The sequence below is a fragment of the Salmo salar genome, chromosome 11 (genome assembly GCF_965601325.2).
Source record: "Salmo salar chromosome 11, fSalSal1, whole genome shotgun sequence".
Lineage (NCBI taxonomy): Eukaryota > Metazoa > Chordata > Actinopteri > Salmoniformes > Salmonidae > Salmo > Salmo salar.
Genome location: NC_138301.1, coordinates 33,052,125 through 33,069,929, shown reverse-complemented (window position 1 = coordinate 33,069,929; position 17,805 = coordinate 33,052,125). Strand labels below are relative to the sequence as shown.

Sequence of the window (17,805 nt, the reverse complement as noted above, 5' to 3'; positions counted from 1 at the left end):
GGAACAAACAAAAAAAAATAAAAAAAATAAACAATTCTAGTGCAATTGTAAAAAATCTTATTGTAATGATTTAGGAATATGTTATTCTTGTTATTGTTCACTAGGGTTAATGTTTTAATAAAATACTTAAATTCAATAAAAAAAATGTCATTTTGGTATAGAATTTTGGAATTTTTGTTTGTGTATGAAGTATTTGGCAACTAGAATAAAATAATTCCCAATCATTTCAGTGGTCTTGTTATCATTGCAATAGTAACATATATATTTCATGTCAAAAACATAGGTAGTGTTCATAATGGTAAATAAGTATTTTGCAAGGTTTTCCCAAGATTCTGACACAAATTTACATTCAAAGAACAAATGAGACAGATTCTCACCTTATTTTTCACAGAAAAAGCAGATATCATCAATAGCCACAAATTTGGATATCATAGAATTACATGGATATATCTTATGTAAAATGTTGAAGTGCACTTCCTTAACTTTGTTTGGTATACAATATTTGTAAGGACTTAACCATGCATTTTTCCAAACAATGTATGGTTAAGGCAAGTCAGACATTTCCGAGTTTCCTAGTTCTGACTATAACGTCAACAATGCATATATCATCTCTCATAACCATATTAATACCGCTGCAGGCTGACATTCATCGAGATTTGGTGACATTAATGTACTTTCTGTAATTAAAATCACTCCCATGTTTTTTTCACAAGCTATATCGCCATCAATAATGTAATGTTGCACAGAAGTTGTTTGCATATTGTTGTACACAAGATGACGCCAGTGAGACATGTTTTGAATGATAGCTTTATGTAGCTGGGCGACTGTGATAAAACCGGGGTTTTAAAGAGTCGGAAACTTCCGCGCATCTGCTTCCAAGATGTTTCATCACTTCAAAGTTATTTATCAACAACTCTCGAGCAAATATTCTAGTCTTACCATTCTAAGCAAACTACAATGTAAAATAATATCTTAATTATAATCCCTTAGCAGCTAATCCCCACAAATCCTTCGAGGGAATGCTTATTGCTGGCCATCTCATTTTCGACACACATGGCTGCTGTAAACATAGAAATACAGCATGATCGCGTCTAGCTATCTGTCAAACTATTCGTCTAGTGAAATAAGAGTGAAACAAACGTGGTTGAAGATCGTTTAGTACTCATATTGGTAAGTGGCTATAGCTAACTAGCTACTGTGTCTTTATATGTGTGGCCTTTATGGTGTTGTTAGCTAGAGAAGTCCGCCAGCTAGCCACTGTGACCAGACAGTATATGTAGATATCAGGCTGGGATAGGGTTGCTAAACTGTTTTGGTGATGGTGAAGGTGATTTCACAATTTATAATGGAACAAATGTTCCATCATGGCTCCCAATTTTGGGAGCTCTGCAGTCCGAGCTTAGCAACTCTGGATCAGGCTGCGCTTCGTTGGGGAACGAGAGGTGCCTAGTACTAGAGAGTATGTGGCTGAAACCGAGGAAAAAAACAGTTTGAGGTTGGATATTCGCCTGTAGTTTTCCTTACGTCCACCAACAGCAGTTAGGGACCGTAAACATAGTGACAAATCTACAGTTTCTAATTTCAATAGCTCTTTAACCATTACTCCTAAAACTTTCCAAACTAGTTCTAGGTAACCCGATGGCATAGACACACATTGCACACACTTTTTTTTGTCGATTTACATCTGGCAGTATTTTAAATTATTTATTTACATTTTTGAATTTCAATAGCGCATTGGTCATATGACTTTGTGACCTAGTGACTTCAAACAAGGTTCAGAATGTCCACTGACTACCCTTCTATATTGCACAACCTTTAGTTTGTCCATTTTCGTTTCACAAGATTTTACATGAATTTTTCAAAATGTAAAATTTCAATAGCCCCTTGGTCATGTGACCTGGTGACTTCAAACAAGGTTCAGAATGTCCAGTCAGTGGGCCTACATATTGCACACCCTTTAGTTTGTCCATTTTCATCTCACATGATTTTACATGAATGTTTCAAAATGTAACATTTCAATAGCTCCTTGGTCATGTCAATTACACACCTAAGAAGCTTGCAGTGGATATAAACCCATATTACATAACCTCTAGTTATGCATCTTTACATTGTTGTACATTTAATATTAGTTTGTCAATTAGGGGGTTCAGTCCAGTGTTGTGTTTACCCTTGTCTTTAATATTTATCTATAATAATTGTTAGTTCTAAGTACTTATTTTCTGTTTTTATTTTTCCACAGTATTTAACAGTGGTACACAATAGGAGAGAGACAGATAATATCTCCTTTCATCGTTAATATCAACCATAAAGGAAAATGGCAAAGTACAAGAGGCATGTTATTCATTGTCCAAATCAGGGATAGAGAGTGAGCTAGTGAGGTAGGCTGCAGTGGGTTTGCTGGTGTAACCGATGTGAAATGGCTAGTTAGTTAGCGGTGGTGCGCGCTAATAGCGTTTCAATCGGTGACATCACCCGCTCTGAGACTTGAAGTAGGGTTGCCCCTTGCGTTGCAAGTGGCGCGATGGGTAACGATGCTGCGGTGGGTGTCAGTTGTTGATGCGTGCAAGGGTCCCTGGTTCGAGCCCGGGTTGGGGCGAAGAGAGGGACGGAACCTACACTGTTACACTGGTCAATACATATACTGAACATGTAACCACAGTAATGGTGGCCAGTAAATCAATGAATAAACATTTTAATATTGACAAATTAAACAGAAATTGTACACCTTTAATATTTTCCAACATGTCAGACACTTTACTTCAAATAAGTACGAAACATTTCAGTGTTAACTTTCTCTTTATCCCTGGTTGATGTACATTTCAGAGCCTCTTCAGTGTGGATGAGGTATAGCAGACAGTTTCAACAACAGACTGCACTTCAAGTTTGTGTTCTTTACTCTGTTGAACTCTTTTGTCTTCATTCCTAGGCACAGCACATGGAACCACCGTTGACATGCAAAACATTCAATCCAAAACAAAGCGTAACACGTTATAAATAATATCAATACAGTATGACGGATTAGCCATCCATTGTGTTGTATCATAAATTCTTACATGCCGTCACTGTTGTCAAAAGATTCTGAACATGTTAAATAAAGTTACTAACCCAGTCAGTCTTTGGGCCACAACCAGGTTCTTTATCAGTGGCACATATGAAGCAGTTGTTGGCTTTGTTGAACTCTGAAATCATAGGCATGAACTGAACATATGGCTGTCCCACACAACTACATAAAAATAAAGAATTTACATTTACTTTGAATTAAATGTCATTACATACCAGACATTTTTAGTATATCCTCAGCCATTTCTTTTTGCAGTTGCTCCATGTGTTTTTGTGAAGGTTCTGAAGGTTCTATATCAATTTTGGAGGGGATGTCGGGGAAGTTCTGTGCAACTTTCTTGGCCATCTACACCAAAAAATAAAATAGAGTTTTTGACCTAATTGTCACATAACAGCTAACCATTCATTATAGAATATATAACTATCAAACCTGCATTACAAAGACCCCGTAGCTGAAGGTGTCCTGCTGCATGATGTGAGTTATTTCCCAACCTTTCCACTTTATGTCCACCCAGTCATCTTGTCCATGGCAGGATCTTCTCATTTTGAAGTATTCTCTTTTTTTATGTAAAAATAATGGATTTCTGATTAGTTACAGGCAAATGAATACACAGGCCAAAATTGTATGCTGTTTTTCTTATCACTATAATCTAGTAGAGGTTATTTCCTTCATGCCCCATTCTACACACAGCCAAAATTATAGGCACTGAACCATTTACAGCACAATAATAAAAGTAGCATATAGGATCCAACCCTATCACAGAGTGAATAAATGTAGAGCGTTTGTAGACTTGAAGAAAAAATATGAAGTGACAGTTTCATCAGTACGTGCTTAAAGAAAGCCACATCTGACAGATGACAGTGCCCATCAAGTCTATGACAATAGAGAATGAATTGTAAGCACCAAAGTGTGTTAAAGTGTGTTTGTCAAAATAATATCTGAAAATATCAGTTGTCGAACATAATACTTCTATTTGCAATAGCAATTTATGATCTATGCAGTTGAGGAATATTCCATGTACCAACACTACATGTAGGACGGACAAAAGACATTCCCACATACAGTATACACATACATAGGCATTTTACCACTCAGAATCCAGAATGGATATGACAATGGGGCCAGCACAGGATGTAATACACCCTTACAACAATACTTTTTGATCTTCTTGACTTCTTATCTGGTAAACTGCTACTATGTGTCAAGAAAAGAGCCCCAATTAGGGGTTTGTGTACTCCAGTAAAAAAGGTCTGGTTTAGATTAAAAACTATTGCCCTGTGTCTCCGTTCATAGGGGCATGAGAGACTAGTCAGTGGTAGAATTGAGTGGGTGTCAACTGTACAGCAATGTCCACACCTACTGGGTCTCAAGCTTACAGATTTAAGTCTAATAGCATGAGATGAAAGTAGACAAACATGAGAGTGTGCGATATGAAGGCATAGTCAGTGGACATTCTGAACCTTGTTTGAAGTCAGCAGGTCACATGACCAAGGAGCTATTGAAATTTTACATTTTGAAAAATTCATGTAAAAACTTGTGAGATGAAAATGGGCAAACTAAAGGGTGTGCAATGTGTAGGCCAACTGAGTGGACCTTGTTTGAGTCAAGTAGGTCACATGACCAATGAGCTATTGAAATTAAAATGTAAAAAAAGTTTGTACTTTGTTTACACTCCCTAACTAATTCAACTAGGAATACAAAATGCTGCTCACATTTCCACATGTTTATTGGCTTTGGAAAGCAAATTAATGTCCATATTGTGAAAATAAGACCTGTGCAATGTTGTGCGCAATTTTTCCAACATCATGACACTTATTTGGAGTCTGTGGCTCAAGTGGTTTGAAAGCTATTGAGGTTTGACAGCGCGAATATCCGTTGAATATCCAACATGAAACTGTCTACCTCGATGTGGCAGAAAACCTATAGTTCGATCACTGCTGCAGACGACTATTCCTACATAACCCTCCCAAATCGGCGCAACGAAAATGCACATGAGCAGAATTGGAGTGATTGGGAGCGGAGTCCCCATTTAACGTGGATGAGAAGGCTATACCTTTGAAGTAGAGGAAGAGTTTCTGACCATGACAGAGTTGTATCTGCAACGCTATTGCACTCTCCTTCAGCCTGCCATGAAACCAGTAGACAACAATGGGATATGGGTATGGCCTAAGGGGGTACAAGGTCCGGACCAATAGAGGAACTGATGGTGAAGCTGTCATGATCCCCAACAACATCCTACTGTGGCCACACAGCAGCAGAATATTCTACCCAGGACAGACCACCCACAGCTATATCTGTAATGCCATGGACCACCAGGTGAAGGATTGCAGGACAAGGGAACAGAGAGGTCAAGAGGAGAAACATCACAAACCCGAGAGCAACAGCCACAAGGAGAACGATGACAGCTTCGAGTCTGCCAGGGAAGAGCCATCACAAGACACTTCCCTCCCTGATGACACAGGTCCTGCAGCAGACTGGTCCACTCAAATGGAGGCTCATGATGACGATCCACCAAACCTTGCCAGTACTCCGGCTGCCTCCCACCTCCCTAGTGGCTACCCTCCTCTGCCCCCAGACACTTCCAGCTCCAACGAAGGTACCCATCCATCAAACAGTGGTAAGAAATAGCCTGTCTCTTCCCCTCAGGAAAAGGGGATCACAAAAAAGACTTTGAAAGAGATATTAAAAACAGCCCTCAATGAGTATCATTAAATAAAAAGGTCATTAACAACTGTATACAAGCAAAATTACAAGCATAACTTTTTTTATCAGTAGTGGTCTGCCATCTAATATTTCTTACTGTATGAAAGTTCAGGTGATTATCTCTGTCCAAGAAATGTCAGTATTTATCTTTGAAATGTCTGCCTTCTATTATGCAATGTGTATTTATACAAATATTGTCACGTCATGAATGTTAATTATTGAAAGTTTATACTAAAACAAACTACAACAAAAACAATAATATATGATGAAAATAACTTGAAAATAATCTTTATCTCATAAACAAGAAAAGTAAATGTGATTGTGTGTGTCTGTCAGTTAGTGTCTGTATTTCAGTGAGAGAGTCCTTGATGAATAAACCCATATCCCTGTCTCTCAATCTCTGCCTCCCACAGACAAGCCTGTGTCTTCTCTCCAGCTGTGACAGCGATGGAGGAGGTGTCTCTGAGAGTGCTGCCAATGGACCCAGCGGACCGGGGAACCCAGAGGGTCAGACTGGGCCCAGGGCTGATGTCCTCCCTGGGGTTGGGGCTGGGCTCTCCTGTTCTGATGGCTCTGTCTGGAGGGTCCTGTCTCTGTACTGCCTGGCCCAGGCCTGACCTGGCTGACGGATTCATACAGATAGACATGAAATGTTGTTCTTCAAATCTTATCTTAAACAAAGCGGCACCCACACACCTCAGCTCTAGCCCACTTCCCCCCAGCCCATGCCTAAGTCCTAGCCTCACCCCAGTCTCCTGCCCCAAGCTGAAAGGCATCAGAATAACAGTGGTGGTTCAGAGTGTGGAGTTCCGGAAAACCACTCCTCCCAGTTTCATCCATGAACTAGTGAAGGACATGCTGAAAGGGACATATGTCCACCAGAAGCACGTGATAGATGTGGGTGACTATGACACGGACGTTAAACTGATCGTCATCGAGAGCCTGAACCCAGAGTCCACCGTGACTGGTTTGGTTACATCTAAGACAGGGGTGGAAATAATGGGGACGAGGACCCTCCGGTACTACAGAGGACAGCTCCAGGAGCAGCCCCAGGTCCTGCTGGGAGGACTGGAGGAGGTGAGGACCCAGGAAGAGGCTGCTTCTCAATAATCTACAGTGACGTCTTCTCCTGTCCTCCTTCTCAGTAATCTACAGTGACGTCTTCTCCTGTCCTCCTTCTCAATAATCTACAGTGACGTCTTCTCCTGTCCTCCTCCTCAATAATCTACAGTGACGTCTTCTCCTGTCCTCCTCCTCAATAATCTACAGTGACGTCTTCTCCTGTCCTCCTCCTCAGTAATCTACAGTGATGTCTTCTCCTGTCCTCCTTCTCAGTAATCTACAGTGATGTCTTCTCCTGTCCTCCTCCTCAGTAATCTACAGTGACGTCTTCTCCTGTCCTCCTTCTCAGTAATCTACAGTGATGTCTTCTCCTGTCCTCCTCCTCAATAATCTACAGTGATGTCTTCTCCTGTCCTCCTTCTCAGTAATCTACAGTGACGTCTTCTCATGTCCTCCTTCTCAATAGTCCATTTCAATTGTCACATCGTTTACTCTGTGACTCAGTAGGTGAAAGCAATATGGACTCTAGGATGCCTCTTGAATCTCTTTTCTCCGGAAGTCTTCAGTTAGTCAGAGCAGTTGGAGGAGAGGAGACGAGTGGAGGAAGCCACTGTAGACTATTGAGGTGAAGGAGAGAAAGACCCTTCAGTGTCTGTCTAATCATGTCTTTATTGTCTGCGATTCCAGGTGTCAGCGTGTCTGAGAGAGATGTTGCACCTGCCTCTGCAGTACCCTGCTACCCTGGGCTCCCTGGGTCTGTCCTGCCCCAGAGGAGTGCTCCTTGCTGGGCCGCCGGGGGTCGGAAAGACCCTGCTGGTCCGCTGCCTGGTGGGGGAGGTGGGGGCCAGCCTCATCACAGTCAGAGGACCAGAGGTAAGAGTACATATATATACATATAAACATGAACACACACAGTCACATAAATATGCATGCACATACACACAGAGTATTACACAAAACACTTGAATACTTGCTTACATGAAGCAAGATTTACCCAGCCTTCTTACATATGTTGTTTAGCTTGTGGGCTCGATGTTACACAATACACACACATACTGGCTGAATGTAATTGGACTTTACCTTGCCTCCTCCACGCCCCAGGTAGTAGGGTCTCGGCCAGGGGAGAGTGAGGAGAGGTTGCGGGCGGTGTTTGGTCGGGCGCGGGCAGCGGCAGAGGAAGGGCCTTGTGTGTTGTTCCTGGATGAGCTGGACTCTCTCTGTCCCAGACGGACTGGATCCTCCGCACCCGAGAACCGGCTGGTCGCTCAACTGCTCACGCTCATGGACGGCATGGACCAATCAGATCGCTTCCTCATCATAGGAGCTACTAATCAGCCGGACAGCTTGGACCCGGCGCTACGGAGGCCCGGGAGGTTCGACAGAGAGGTGACTTAATGTTGTTATTCAAACTTAATTCAAAGAAGAAAGTTCCACAGAGAGGTACAGTAACATACTATCCTGTGCCTGTTGCCTCCAGGTAGTCATTGGTGCATCAGTAGTTATTCATCCTGTCTGTAATGTAATGTACTGTTTCCTCTCTCTCTCTGTTGTCCAGGTGGTTATCGGTGCCCCCACAGCACAGCAGCGGTTATCCATCCTGTCAGTGCTGTGCCGGGCCATGCCAGTGTGTGTCAGTGTGGACTGGGCAGAGCTGGCCCAGAGGACTACAGGGTATGTGGGTGCTGACCTCAGTGCTCTCTGCCGTGAGGCTGCCATTCTGGCTATACGACACAACACACAGGTAAGCATAGACACACATGAAAATAAGGGAGAGCCGCACATTCTAGGAGCTCAGATGCAAAAATGTAATATCCAACGTTTGGACAGCCAAGCTGTCTTCATCAGGGTATGATCACAAACACTGCAGGGTGACTCATTTATATAGTGTCAGAAGACACACAGGTGTCTGTAATCATGGCCAAGTGTGGCCTGATATCATTGGTTAATTGATATAAAAATGGCATACAAAGAACAGCATACCAAAAACAAAGGGATATCATACAATCATAGATTAATTTTAGACTACACAAGCTTACAAACAATTACAATGGCAAAGTCACAATAATCACAAGAGTGGCTTCAGATCAAAGTCTACGTTGAGACCGAAGGGTGCAAGGGTCTTTAAATTAAAGATCCAGGCAGCCTCTCGTTTTAACAATATATTATCAAGGTCACCCCCTCTCCTAGGGAGGGTGACATGTTCGATGCCAATATAATGCAGAGACGAAATCAAGTGGTTTGCTTCCAAAAAGTGGGCCGCAACTGGGTAAGTCAAGTTTTTGCACCTAATGGTGCTACGATGCTCTGAGATATGTACTTTTAATTCACGCTTTGTTTTTCCCACATCATTTTTACCACAAGGACAAGTTATAAGATAAATAACTGCCTTAGTGGAACACGTAATAAGACCTCTGATTGGGATCGATTTCCCTGTTTGTGGGTGTTTGAAGGATCTACATTTATAAGTGCCATTGCATTGAGCACAGCCATTACACTTGTAATTTCCATCCAGTAGGGGTGCAAATAGACATTGTTCAGGAATATCTTGGGGTGGTAAATCAGAGTGTACCAATTGGTCTCTGAGATGTCTGCCCCGCGAGAATATGACCAAGGGAAGGTCCGAAAACACAATACCGAGACTATCATCGGATTTTAGAATGTGCCAATGTTTGTGAACGATTCCTTTAATTTGTTCAGAGCACTTTGAATAGCGGGTAGTGAGAACGCAAGAATGCGTCTTTTTGCGAGACTGACCTTGAAAAAGGTCATGTTTTGTTTAGAATTTTTTCAATGGCAATATTAATCTGATCATTTTTGTAACCCCTCTCCTTGAACTTTCTTTGTGTCTCAGCCATATTTCTGTTCGAAATCTGATTGTTTTTTGCAAATTCTTTTGATTCGACAGAATTGGCTGTAGGGCAAACAATTTTTCAGGGGAAGTGGGTGACAACGGTCAGCCCTCAAACTGTTATGATCAGTAGGTTTCCTGTAAAGATCAGTGTATAGAACATTATTTTCACACAAGATCGGCAGATCAAGAAAACTGATTTGACGTGTATCAGATTACATAGTAAATCTCAAATGTTCAGAACAAGAGTTAAGAAAAGCATGGAATGCCTGGAGCTGTTTTGCATCACCCCTCCATAGAACAAAAATATCATCAATATACCGTTTCCAAATAATGATGTAAGGCAAGATTTTTTTGTTGAGAGGCTTGAAAATAGACTGTTTCTCCATGTAACCCACATACAAATGAGCATAGTTAGGAGCCATGGGGGATCCCATAGCAGTACCCTTCGTCTGAATAAAGAAATCATTTAGAAACATGAAATAGTTATGTGTGAGTACTATTTCAGCCAATGTTATAATGCAGGCACTGGAAGGTAGTTCATTAGGGTCACGTTGCGGAAGAAAATGTTCCATAGCTTCAATATCGCCCTCGTGTGGAATATTTGTGTATAACGACTCAACATCAAAACTAACTAACAAGATATTCTCAGGCAGAGGATCGAGAGATTCAATGATAGAGATCATACTGCTGGTGTCCTTTACAAAGGAGGGGAGCTGTTCTGAGATCATACTGCTGGTGTCCTTTACAAAGGAGGGGAGCTGTTCTGAGATCATACTGCTGGTGTCCTTTACAAAGGAGGGGAGCTGTTCTGAGATCATACTGCTGGTGTCCTTTACAAAGGAGGGGAGCTGTTCTGAGATCATACTGCTGGTGTCCTTTACAAAGGAGGGGAGCTGTTCTGAGATCATACTGCTGGTGTCCTTTACAAAGGAGGGGAGCTGTTCTGCGAGTGGTCTAATAAAAAAGTCAACAAAAGTAGAGAGGGGCCGTTACTGCATCAATGCCCGCTACAATAGGGGCCGTTACTGCATCAATGCCCGCTACAATAGGGGCCGTTACTGCATCAATGCCCGCTACAATAGGGGCCGTTACTGCATCAATGCCCGCTACAATAGGGGCCGTTACTGCATCAATGCCCGCTACAATAGGGGCCGTTACTGCATCAATGCCCGCTACAATAGGGGCCGTTACTGCATCAATGCCCGCTACAATAGGGGCCGTTACTGCATCAATGCCCGCTACAATAGGGCGCCCTGGAGGTTTTGTAACATTCTTGTGTAATTTCGGCAAAGTATAGAAAGTGGCAATTTTAGGGTGTTGAATAGCCAAAAAGTCATATTCTTTTTTGGTTATCTGACCAGAATTTAAATAACCATCTAGGACAGTAAAGATAGTATTCTGAAATTTGGAAGTAGGGTCACTTCTGAGTTTCTTGTAAAAGGTGTTGTCAAGCAGCTGTCTATGACACTCATTTACATAAGCTGTCCTATCCATGAGTACCACCGACCCACCCTTATCAGCAGGACGAATGAGGACTGACGTATCAGATTGTACCAGCGACCCACCCTTATCAGCAGGACGAATGAGGACTGACGTATCAGATTGTACCACCGACCCACCCTTATCAGCAGGACGAATGAGGACTGACGTATCAGATTGTACCACCGACCCACCCTTATCAGCAGGATGAATGAGGACTGACGTATCAGATTGTACCACCGACCCACCCTTATCAGCAGGATGAATGAGGACTGACGTATCAGATTGTACCACCGACCCACCCTTATCAGCAGGACGAATGAGGACTGACGTATCAGATTGTACCAGCGACCCACCCTTATCAGCAGGACGAATGAGGACTGACGTATCAGATTGTACCACCGACCCACCCTTATCAGCAGGACAAATGAGGACTGACGTATCAGATTGTACCACCGACCCACCCTTATCAGCAGGATGAATGAGGACTGACGTATCAGATTGTACCAGCGACCCACCCTTATCAGCAGGACGAATAAGGACTGACTGACGTATCAGATTGTACCAGCGACCCACCCTTATCAGCAGGACGAATGAGGACTGACGTATCAGATTGTACCACCGACCCACCCTTATCAGCAGGACGAATGAGGACTGACTGACGTATCAGATTGTACCAGCGACCCACCCTTATCAGCAGGACGAATAAGGACTGACGTATCAGATTGTTAACCAAGCAAAGCTTGTTTTTCATCCTGAGGTATATTATGGAAAGATTTGGACTCCTGTTTGTTAAGGAGATGAACAACATCTTTTTCAACAAGTCTGCAATACGTCTCAATAGAGTGATTGCGATTGGCTGGAGGTACAAAATAACTGTTACCTCTAAAAGGAGTTGGAGTATGTGCAGGTGAGTAACCTACTGGTTCAATAGAAGTGTCAGGATTGGGGGAGCTAAAGTATTCCCTTAAACGGATGTTTCTAAAAAACTTAAACATGTCTACCTTAACATCAAAATCGTTACACTGTGTTGTAGGCACAAAGATAACCCTTTATTAAGCAAAGAGACATGGGCAGGACTCTATCTTGCTTGATAAATTCAGACACTCAGTCCCGTGGGTTCTGGGACCGTGTGAACGGTCTCCTCTGCCTCTGATAGTTGTTTCTTCTTACCCCGTCGGGTGCGGCATCTCGTCGGTGCGCGTGTCCACGGCCACCTCCGCACTTCCGTCGGCCCAGTCTCTCGTTGAGTAAAAAACTACCACTGGAAGCCGATGAGGCGCTGGTTGTAGAGTGTTGGTCAGACGGCGGTGGATGGAAGTAATCATCATCCCTCCTGCGTCTGTCATGGAGAGGAAGAGCAGGACCTCCTCTGTCAGGGTTTCTCCAGAAGTAGACTTTATCCTCGGCCTTGTCTTTTTTTGTCTTGGTTGAATTTCTTGATTTTAAATTCCTTTATTTCTGTAAACAACTTGTCCTGGAGCGCTTGGTTAGTTTTCATCAGTTCGTTGAATATGCCATCATCATTAACAGCTATTTGTACAGCTGAGCGTTTGTCTGTGATCGTATTATCCATTTCACTAAAATCCTTTTTCAACTGGTCAACAATTAAGGTCATAGACACACACACACACTGTAAAGTCGGCTCATATTGGTCCTTTTGAGCCGGATCATCCACACACACGACACACACTTGTTCTAACTTCTATCCAGGTTATTGTCATTGAGATAAAGTCTTAACATTATTGTCACCATCTCCTGCTGTGTGTTGTCAGGGTTCAGGGGAGCAGGCTATCACCATGGAACACTTCCTGTCTGCCCTGAAGACTGTCCGTCCATCCTGTCTGAGGGGCAGTCTGGGACGGACAGATCTCCCAGCCGTCTCCTGGGAACAGATAGGAGGCCTGGAGGAAGTCAAAGTCAAACTACAACAGGTACTGGTGGAACTATACCGGGAACCAGCAGCATTCCTTTATTCATTCATTCATTCATTTGACCAAGCACTGAAGAGCAGCAGGCAATAACAGATACAACAGACACAGCTCTGCTCCAGAGTAGTGCACTAGAGAGTAAGGTGAATAGGGTGTCATTTGAGACTTGTCATGACTTCCTGTCCTCTGTTTCTGCTCCCTCCTTGTAGAGTATAGAGTGGCCGATGCGTTACCCGGAGGCGTTTGTGCGTCTGGGTCTGTCCCGTCCCAGGGGGGTGTTGCTGTACGGTCCCCCAGGCTGTGCTAAGACCACCCTGGTCAGGGCTGCAGCCACCTCCTCCCACTGCTCCTTCCTGTCAGTCAGCGGGGCTGACCTCTACTCTCCATATGTAGGAGACTCGGAGAAGGCCCTGGCTCAGGTAGGGGTTTGGAGAGCCCCTTGTCTTAACCGAAATGTTCCTGTTTTTCTTGTACTAGCATGCAGTGTTAGACATTTTTTGAAGCAGTTCAACTTTGTTATTTGGAGGAATGTTGCTGTCATGCTTTAATCAATATAATCACTTTGGTAGATGTTATTGTGTGTACGTGTATAACCTTGAGGTGTGTTCCTGTATGTAGCTCTTTCGTCAGGCACGGGCCTGCACTCCCTCCATCCTGTTCCTGGATGAGGTGGACTCTCTGATTGGCTCCCGGTCAGAAGGCCATGTCCCTCAGAGTGCCCAGACCCGCCTCCTGTCTGTGCTGCTGAATGAGCTGGACGGGGTAGGCTTTAGGACCCTGGAGAGGAGAGGAGCAGGGAAGACCCTACAGGCTGAGGGAGTGGAGGAGCGCCACCAACAGGAACATGTCAGACATTACATCCTACTACTAGAGCACCAATCAGAACTGGACGTTTAAGGAAACATACACCGCGGCCTCCCGGGTGGCGCAGTGGTCTAAGGCACTGCATCGCAGTGCTAGCTGTGCCACCAGAGATTCTGGGTTCGAGCCCAGGCTCTGTCGCTGCCGGCCGCGACCGGGATGCCAATGGGGCGGCGCACAATTGGCCCAGCGTCGTCCGGGTTAGGGAGTGTTTGGCCGGCAGGGATATCCTTGTCTAATCGCTCACTAGCGACTCCTGTGGCGGGCCGGGCGCAGTGCACGCTGACCAGGTCTCCAGGTGTACGGTGTTTCCTCTGACACATTGGTGCGGCTGGCTTCCGGGTTGGATGTGCGTTGTGTCAACAAGCAGTGCCGCTAGGTTGGGTTGTGTTTCGAAGGACGCATGGCTCTCGACCTTCGCCTCTCCCGAGTCCGTACGGGAGTTGCAGCGATGAGACAAGACTAACTACTACCAATTGGATACCACGAAATTGGGGAGAAAGAAAAGAAACACCATATAATCACACAAAAAACATACACTTTTTATATCGATTCTGCTCAGAATCACTGAATTACAAATCACTTAGAGTAGCGATTCTGAGCTTCACATTGCTCAAACTGATCGCCTCAAACGCCCTGACAATCGCTTCTGTCGTTGTTAACATGATGTCCTGTCTGTCTGCCCTCCCTGTCAGTTGGAGTACCAGGAGGTGTGTAACAAGGAAGTGATGATCGTAGCGGCCACTAACAGACCAGACTCTCTGGACAGTGCCCTCCTAAGGCCTGGAAGACTGGACCAGATCATCTACGTACCCCCACCTGACCTACAGGTAACTATTACCACCCCCACCTGACCTACAGGTAACTATTACCACCTGACCTACAGGTAACTATTACCACCTGACCTACAGGTAACTATTACCACCTGACCTACAGGTAACTATTACCACCTGACCTACAGGTAACTATTACCACCTGAACTGATCATCCCTCTGATCTCACACCCTCCTCTCTCTCCTCTCCCCCTCCAGGCGCGTGTGTCCATCCTGCAGGTGTGTACAGAGAAGATGCCTCTGGATGATGATGTGTGTCTGGAGGAGCTGGCTAGACACACTGACCTCTACTCTGGAGCAGACCTGGAGAACCTGTGCAGAGAGGTACAGAGTACCAAAACACACCTCCCCTGTAAATACAACATACTGTACCTGTCCCTTTAATCCTTCACAATGAGGTACAGAGTACACCAATACACCTGTCCCTAAAATATAGACACAATGCTTTCTTCACCAGTCACTTTTAGAAAATTGCATGTTTTAACCATAGGAGAGAAGAGATTCAGCAACGGGTTTGTTTATACCATAGAATGAGAGCTGCGGGGGTTTAACTGTAATGTTGTCTGCAGGCGGCTCTGTTGACCCTCCAGGATGAAAGTATGGAAGCTTCTAGTATCAAACACCGATACTTCCTCCAGTCTTTACAGAGGATGACTCCCTCTCTCTCGACCCAGCAACTACAGACATACAAAAACCTCTTCAGATGAAACTATAGACCCACCCCATCAGATGACGCGGCAGACTTGGAAAATAAAAATTACATTTAGTTTTCTTTTTTGTGGGTCTGTTGGCTGTTATGGTGGTGAGTTGACGGTATGTAGGCCTAATTACATTAAGATGATTGTTCCTTCTGTTATGACACCCTCCTACTGATTAATACATCAGCACAAACAGGATATCCAGTCCTCCAACAGCACACACTTGTTGTAGCCCGTACAAAAACACCTGGTTAAACTTTAAGGGCTTGATGATTAGAATCAGGTGTGCTTGTCCAGGACCACAAAAATATTTACTGTTGGTGTAACTAGAGGACCTGAGGTCAGAAACGGCTAGTTCATGGTCTGGCCCAGCGAGTCAAGGTCAGGAACCCCCAACCCGGGAAAACCGGTGCCCCAGGGACCCACTCCCTGATTTTCACTCAAATTCTGTCTTATTGGGTAAAGGATAATGGCCTGGCAAAGTCATGAAATGTTTTGACCGCCCCACAGTTAATGGAATATACTAGTGTAAACTTTAAGTCTATTTTAGCTAGAAAAGGTAAAAGTATTTTGGCGAACAGCCGATTTAAAAAGTTGGACTTAGCCAACACATGGCTAAGTCAAGGAAGCTTCCCAGCAGCATCCTGGGTTGAATACCTCTGCTCTAGTCCCCTTTAGAAGCAGAACAAACCACAACTCTTTAGGTCAGTGTTCAAAATAAATTTATTTCTAAATGTAACAGGTTCTTCATTCACATGTTTCCAGTCAATGAATCTGCCAGTTGATTAAAGGGAAGTGAGAGTGACAGACTCAGACAGGTCTCAGTCTAGTGATAAATTAACTCAAAGATTGATAACCATGAATCATTTAAACAAACAGCTGATCATTTGATCAACAACCAGGCAATACTGCATCCTGATGTTAAGGGAATAGAAGTCTCGGTTCTAATGCCCATATTAGTTTACCACTTAAAGTATGCCATTTGGGACGTATCCATACTTCATTCTACGTAGTAGTACACAAGTGTGGATATTGGAGCAGAGCCTTAAGAAGTGTTCAGGTTGAAGGAATGAATGTGCAAATCACTGAAACACTGAGTGCTGCTGTAGAGAGCCAACCCTGACAACATGATAAACAAAATACCTTTTAAAATAAATCAAAACAAGAGCAGCACAAGGCAGGTAATGCATATACTGAACTGATTTGCAGTTAAAGAAAAATGTCATTTTAGTCTGTTCCAACCAACATGTTAAGCTTGGACAGGAAGACTGACAGTGGTTTAAGGAACCCAGACCTGAAGACAATGCCAAATATATTTATATACGCACACAATAATGCATATGATAAATATTGGCATCTCACATCACTCCATGCTTATGGAACAATACTGCATTTCTGAAATGTTGACAATCTGATTAGCAAATAAAACTGGCTGATATTAACTAGAAGCAGTAGTCATGTATTACCCTACTACAGTATTAAACATGATTCAAAGTCACTTTCATTGTCAGTTTCCTGATTTCAGCTAGAATAAGTTAACTGTTAAAGAAAACAAAGTGCGTGTGGTCAGTACTCTAAATTCAGAACCCTTTTAACATAAAAACATCCTTTCTGTCTACTGGTTCAACACGGTCAGTAAAGGAGAAGCCATTTTCAAATATTAGCAAAGGAAACATGGACACGATCATCAGATTAATAATACGATCAGATGTATGGATTCAATTACAATTACAGTTCAATTACAGAAGTAGCAAAAAAAAGGAATAATGTTAAACATTTACAGGCTTTAATGGTGATTATAGATCTTTTGTTTTTGTTGAAAAGTTAAGATTCGCTCAACCCCTCTTCAGAAAGCTTTGCAAGCAGGTCAACAGCCCAGGAGGAATCAGCTGTCCTTTAAAAATAAAATGTGCATCTGATTGTCCAAATATCCTGGCGATTGCATAGACCAGATCAGTACGCTTTGGCACCAGTCTGGTTTACGGTCCTCAGACTGTGCATTTTTAATTCAGGCTATGTGGTGGACTCTCGGCAGTGTGTACAGGTGCGTGTAGCCCTGTTTCTGTGTGTCTGGACCTGCACCGTGCACCTGGTCAGGCCGTAGGTGTGGATCAACAGGTGTCTGGCCTTGGCCTGCACGTCCTCCCACGCACTGGCACTAGAGGGCGCTAGAAGCACAATGCACAGAAATAGGTTAGGACACTGGCTCTTCATTTATCATTTATCTTTCATCGACTCCTCACATCCTCTCTAGACGCCTCCTTGTTAAAATCCATTGGAAAAGTAGGTCCGAGGGTGAAGGACCTTGGAACTTCTCCAATACAGT

At 43.6% G+C, this 17,805-nt stretch overlaps 2 protein-coding genes across 9 annotated transcripts in view; one reads left to right on the top strand and one right to left on the bottom strand.

Moving 5' to 3' along the window:
• The first annotated feature begins 1,017 nt into the window (after positions 1-1,017).
• afg2b (AAA ATPase AFG2B) lies at positions 1,018-16,977 on the top strand. Of its 2 annotated transcripts, none has more exons than XM_045689367.2 (11): positions 1,018-1,170; positions 6,178-6,841; positions 7,514-7,699; positions 7,928-8,212; positions 8,382-8,567; positions 12,932-13,090; positions 13,297-13,506; positions 13,706-13,933; positions 14,644-14,778; positions 14,980-15,105; positions 15,351-16,977. In XM_045689367.2, the coding sequence occupies exons 2-11, from the start codon at positions 6,212-6,214 to the stop codon at positions 15,486-15,488; spliced, it is 2,283 nt and encodes a 760-aa protein (XP_045545323.1). In that variant the 5' UTR covers positions 1,018-1,170; positions 6,178-6,211; the 3' UTR covers positions 15,489-16,977. The 2 variants fall into 2 exon arrangements, with proteins under 2 accessions (XP_045545323.1, XP_013982892.2); XM_014127417.3 differs by having other exon boundaries at positions 1,018-5,678.
• znt4 (Zinc transporter 4) overlaps positions 16,185-17,805 on the bottom strand; it is a 14,222-nt gene continuing 12,601 nt past the window's right edge. For 6 of the 7 annotated variants that reach the window (XR_001319044.2, XM_014127413.2, XM_014127412.2 and 3 more), the window contains exon 8: positions 16,185-17,647. Coding sequence is in view for 6 of the 7 variants with exons in the window: in XM_014127413.2 (XP_013982888.1) it covers positions 17,493-17,647 (155 nt within the window). In the remaining variant the exon portion in view is untranslated. The remainder of the gene's footprint in view (positions 17,648-17,805) is intronic. The other variant, NM_001139905.1, reaches the window with a different exon arrangement.

What these genes read in the sequence shown, in the direction of transcription:
- afg2b (XM_045689367.2), top strand. Translation starts at nt 6,212, where the DNA reads ATGGAGGAGGTGTCTCTGAGAGTGCTGCCAATGGACCCAGCGGACCGG. An exon ending in CCGGGAGGTTCGACAGAGAG is followed by an intron (nt 8,213 to 8,381) that starts GTGACTTAATGT and finishes TCTGTTGTCCAG; the next exon opens with GTGGTTATCGGTGCCCCCAC. An exon ending in AGCGCCACCAACAGGAACAT is followed by an intron (nt 13,934 to 14,643) that starts GTCAGACATTAC and finishes CCTCCCTGTCAG; the next exon opens with TTGGAGTACCAGGAGGTGTG.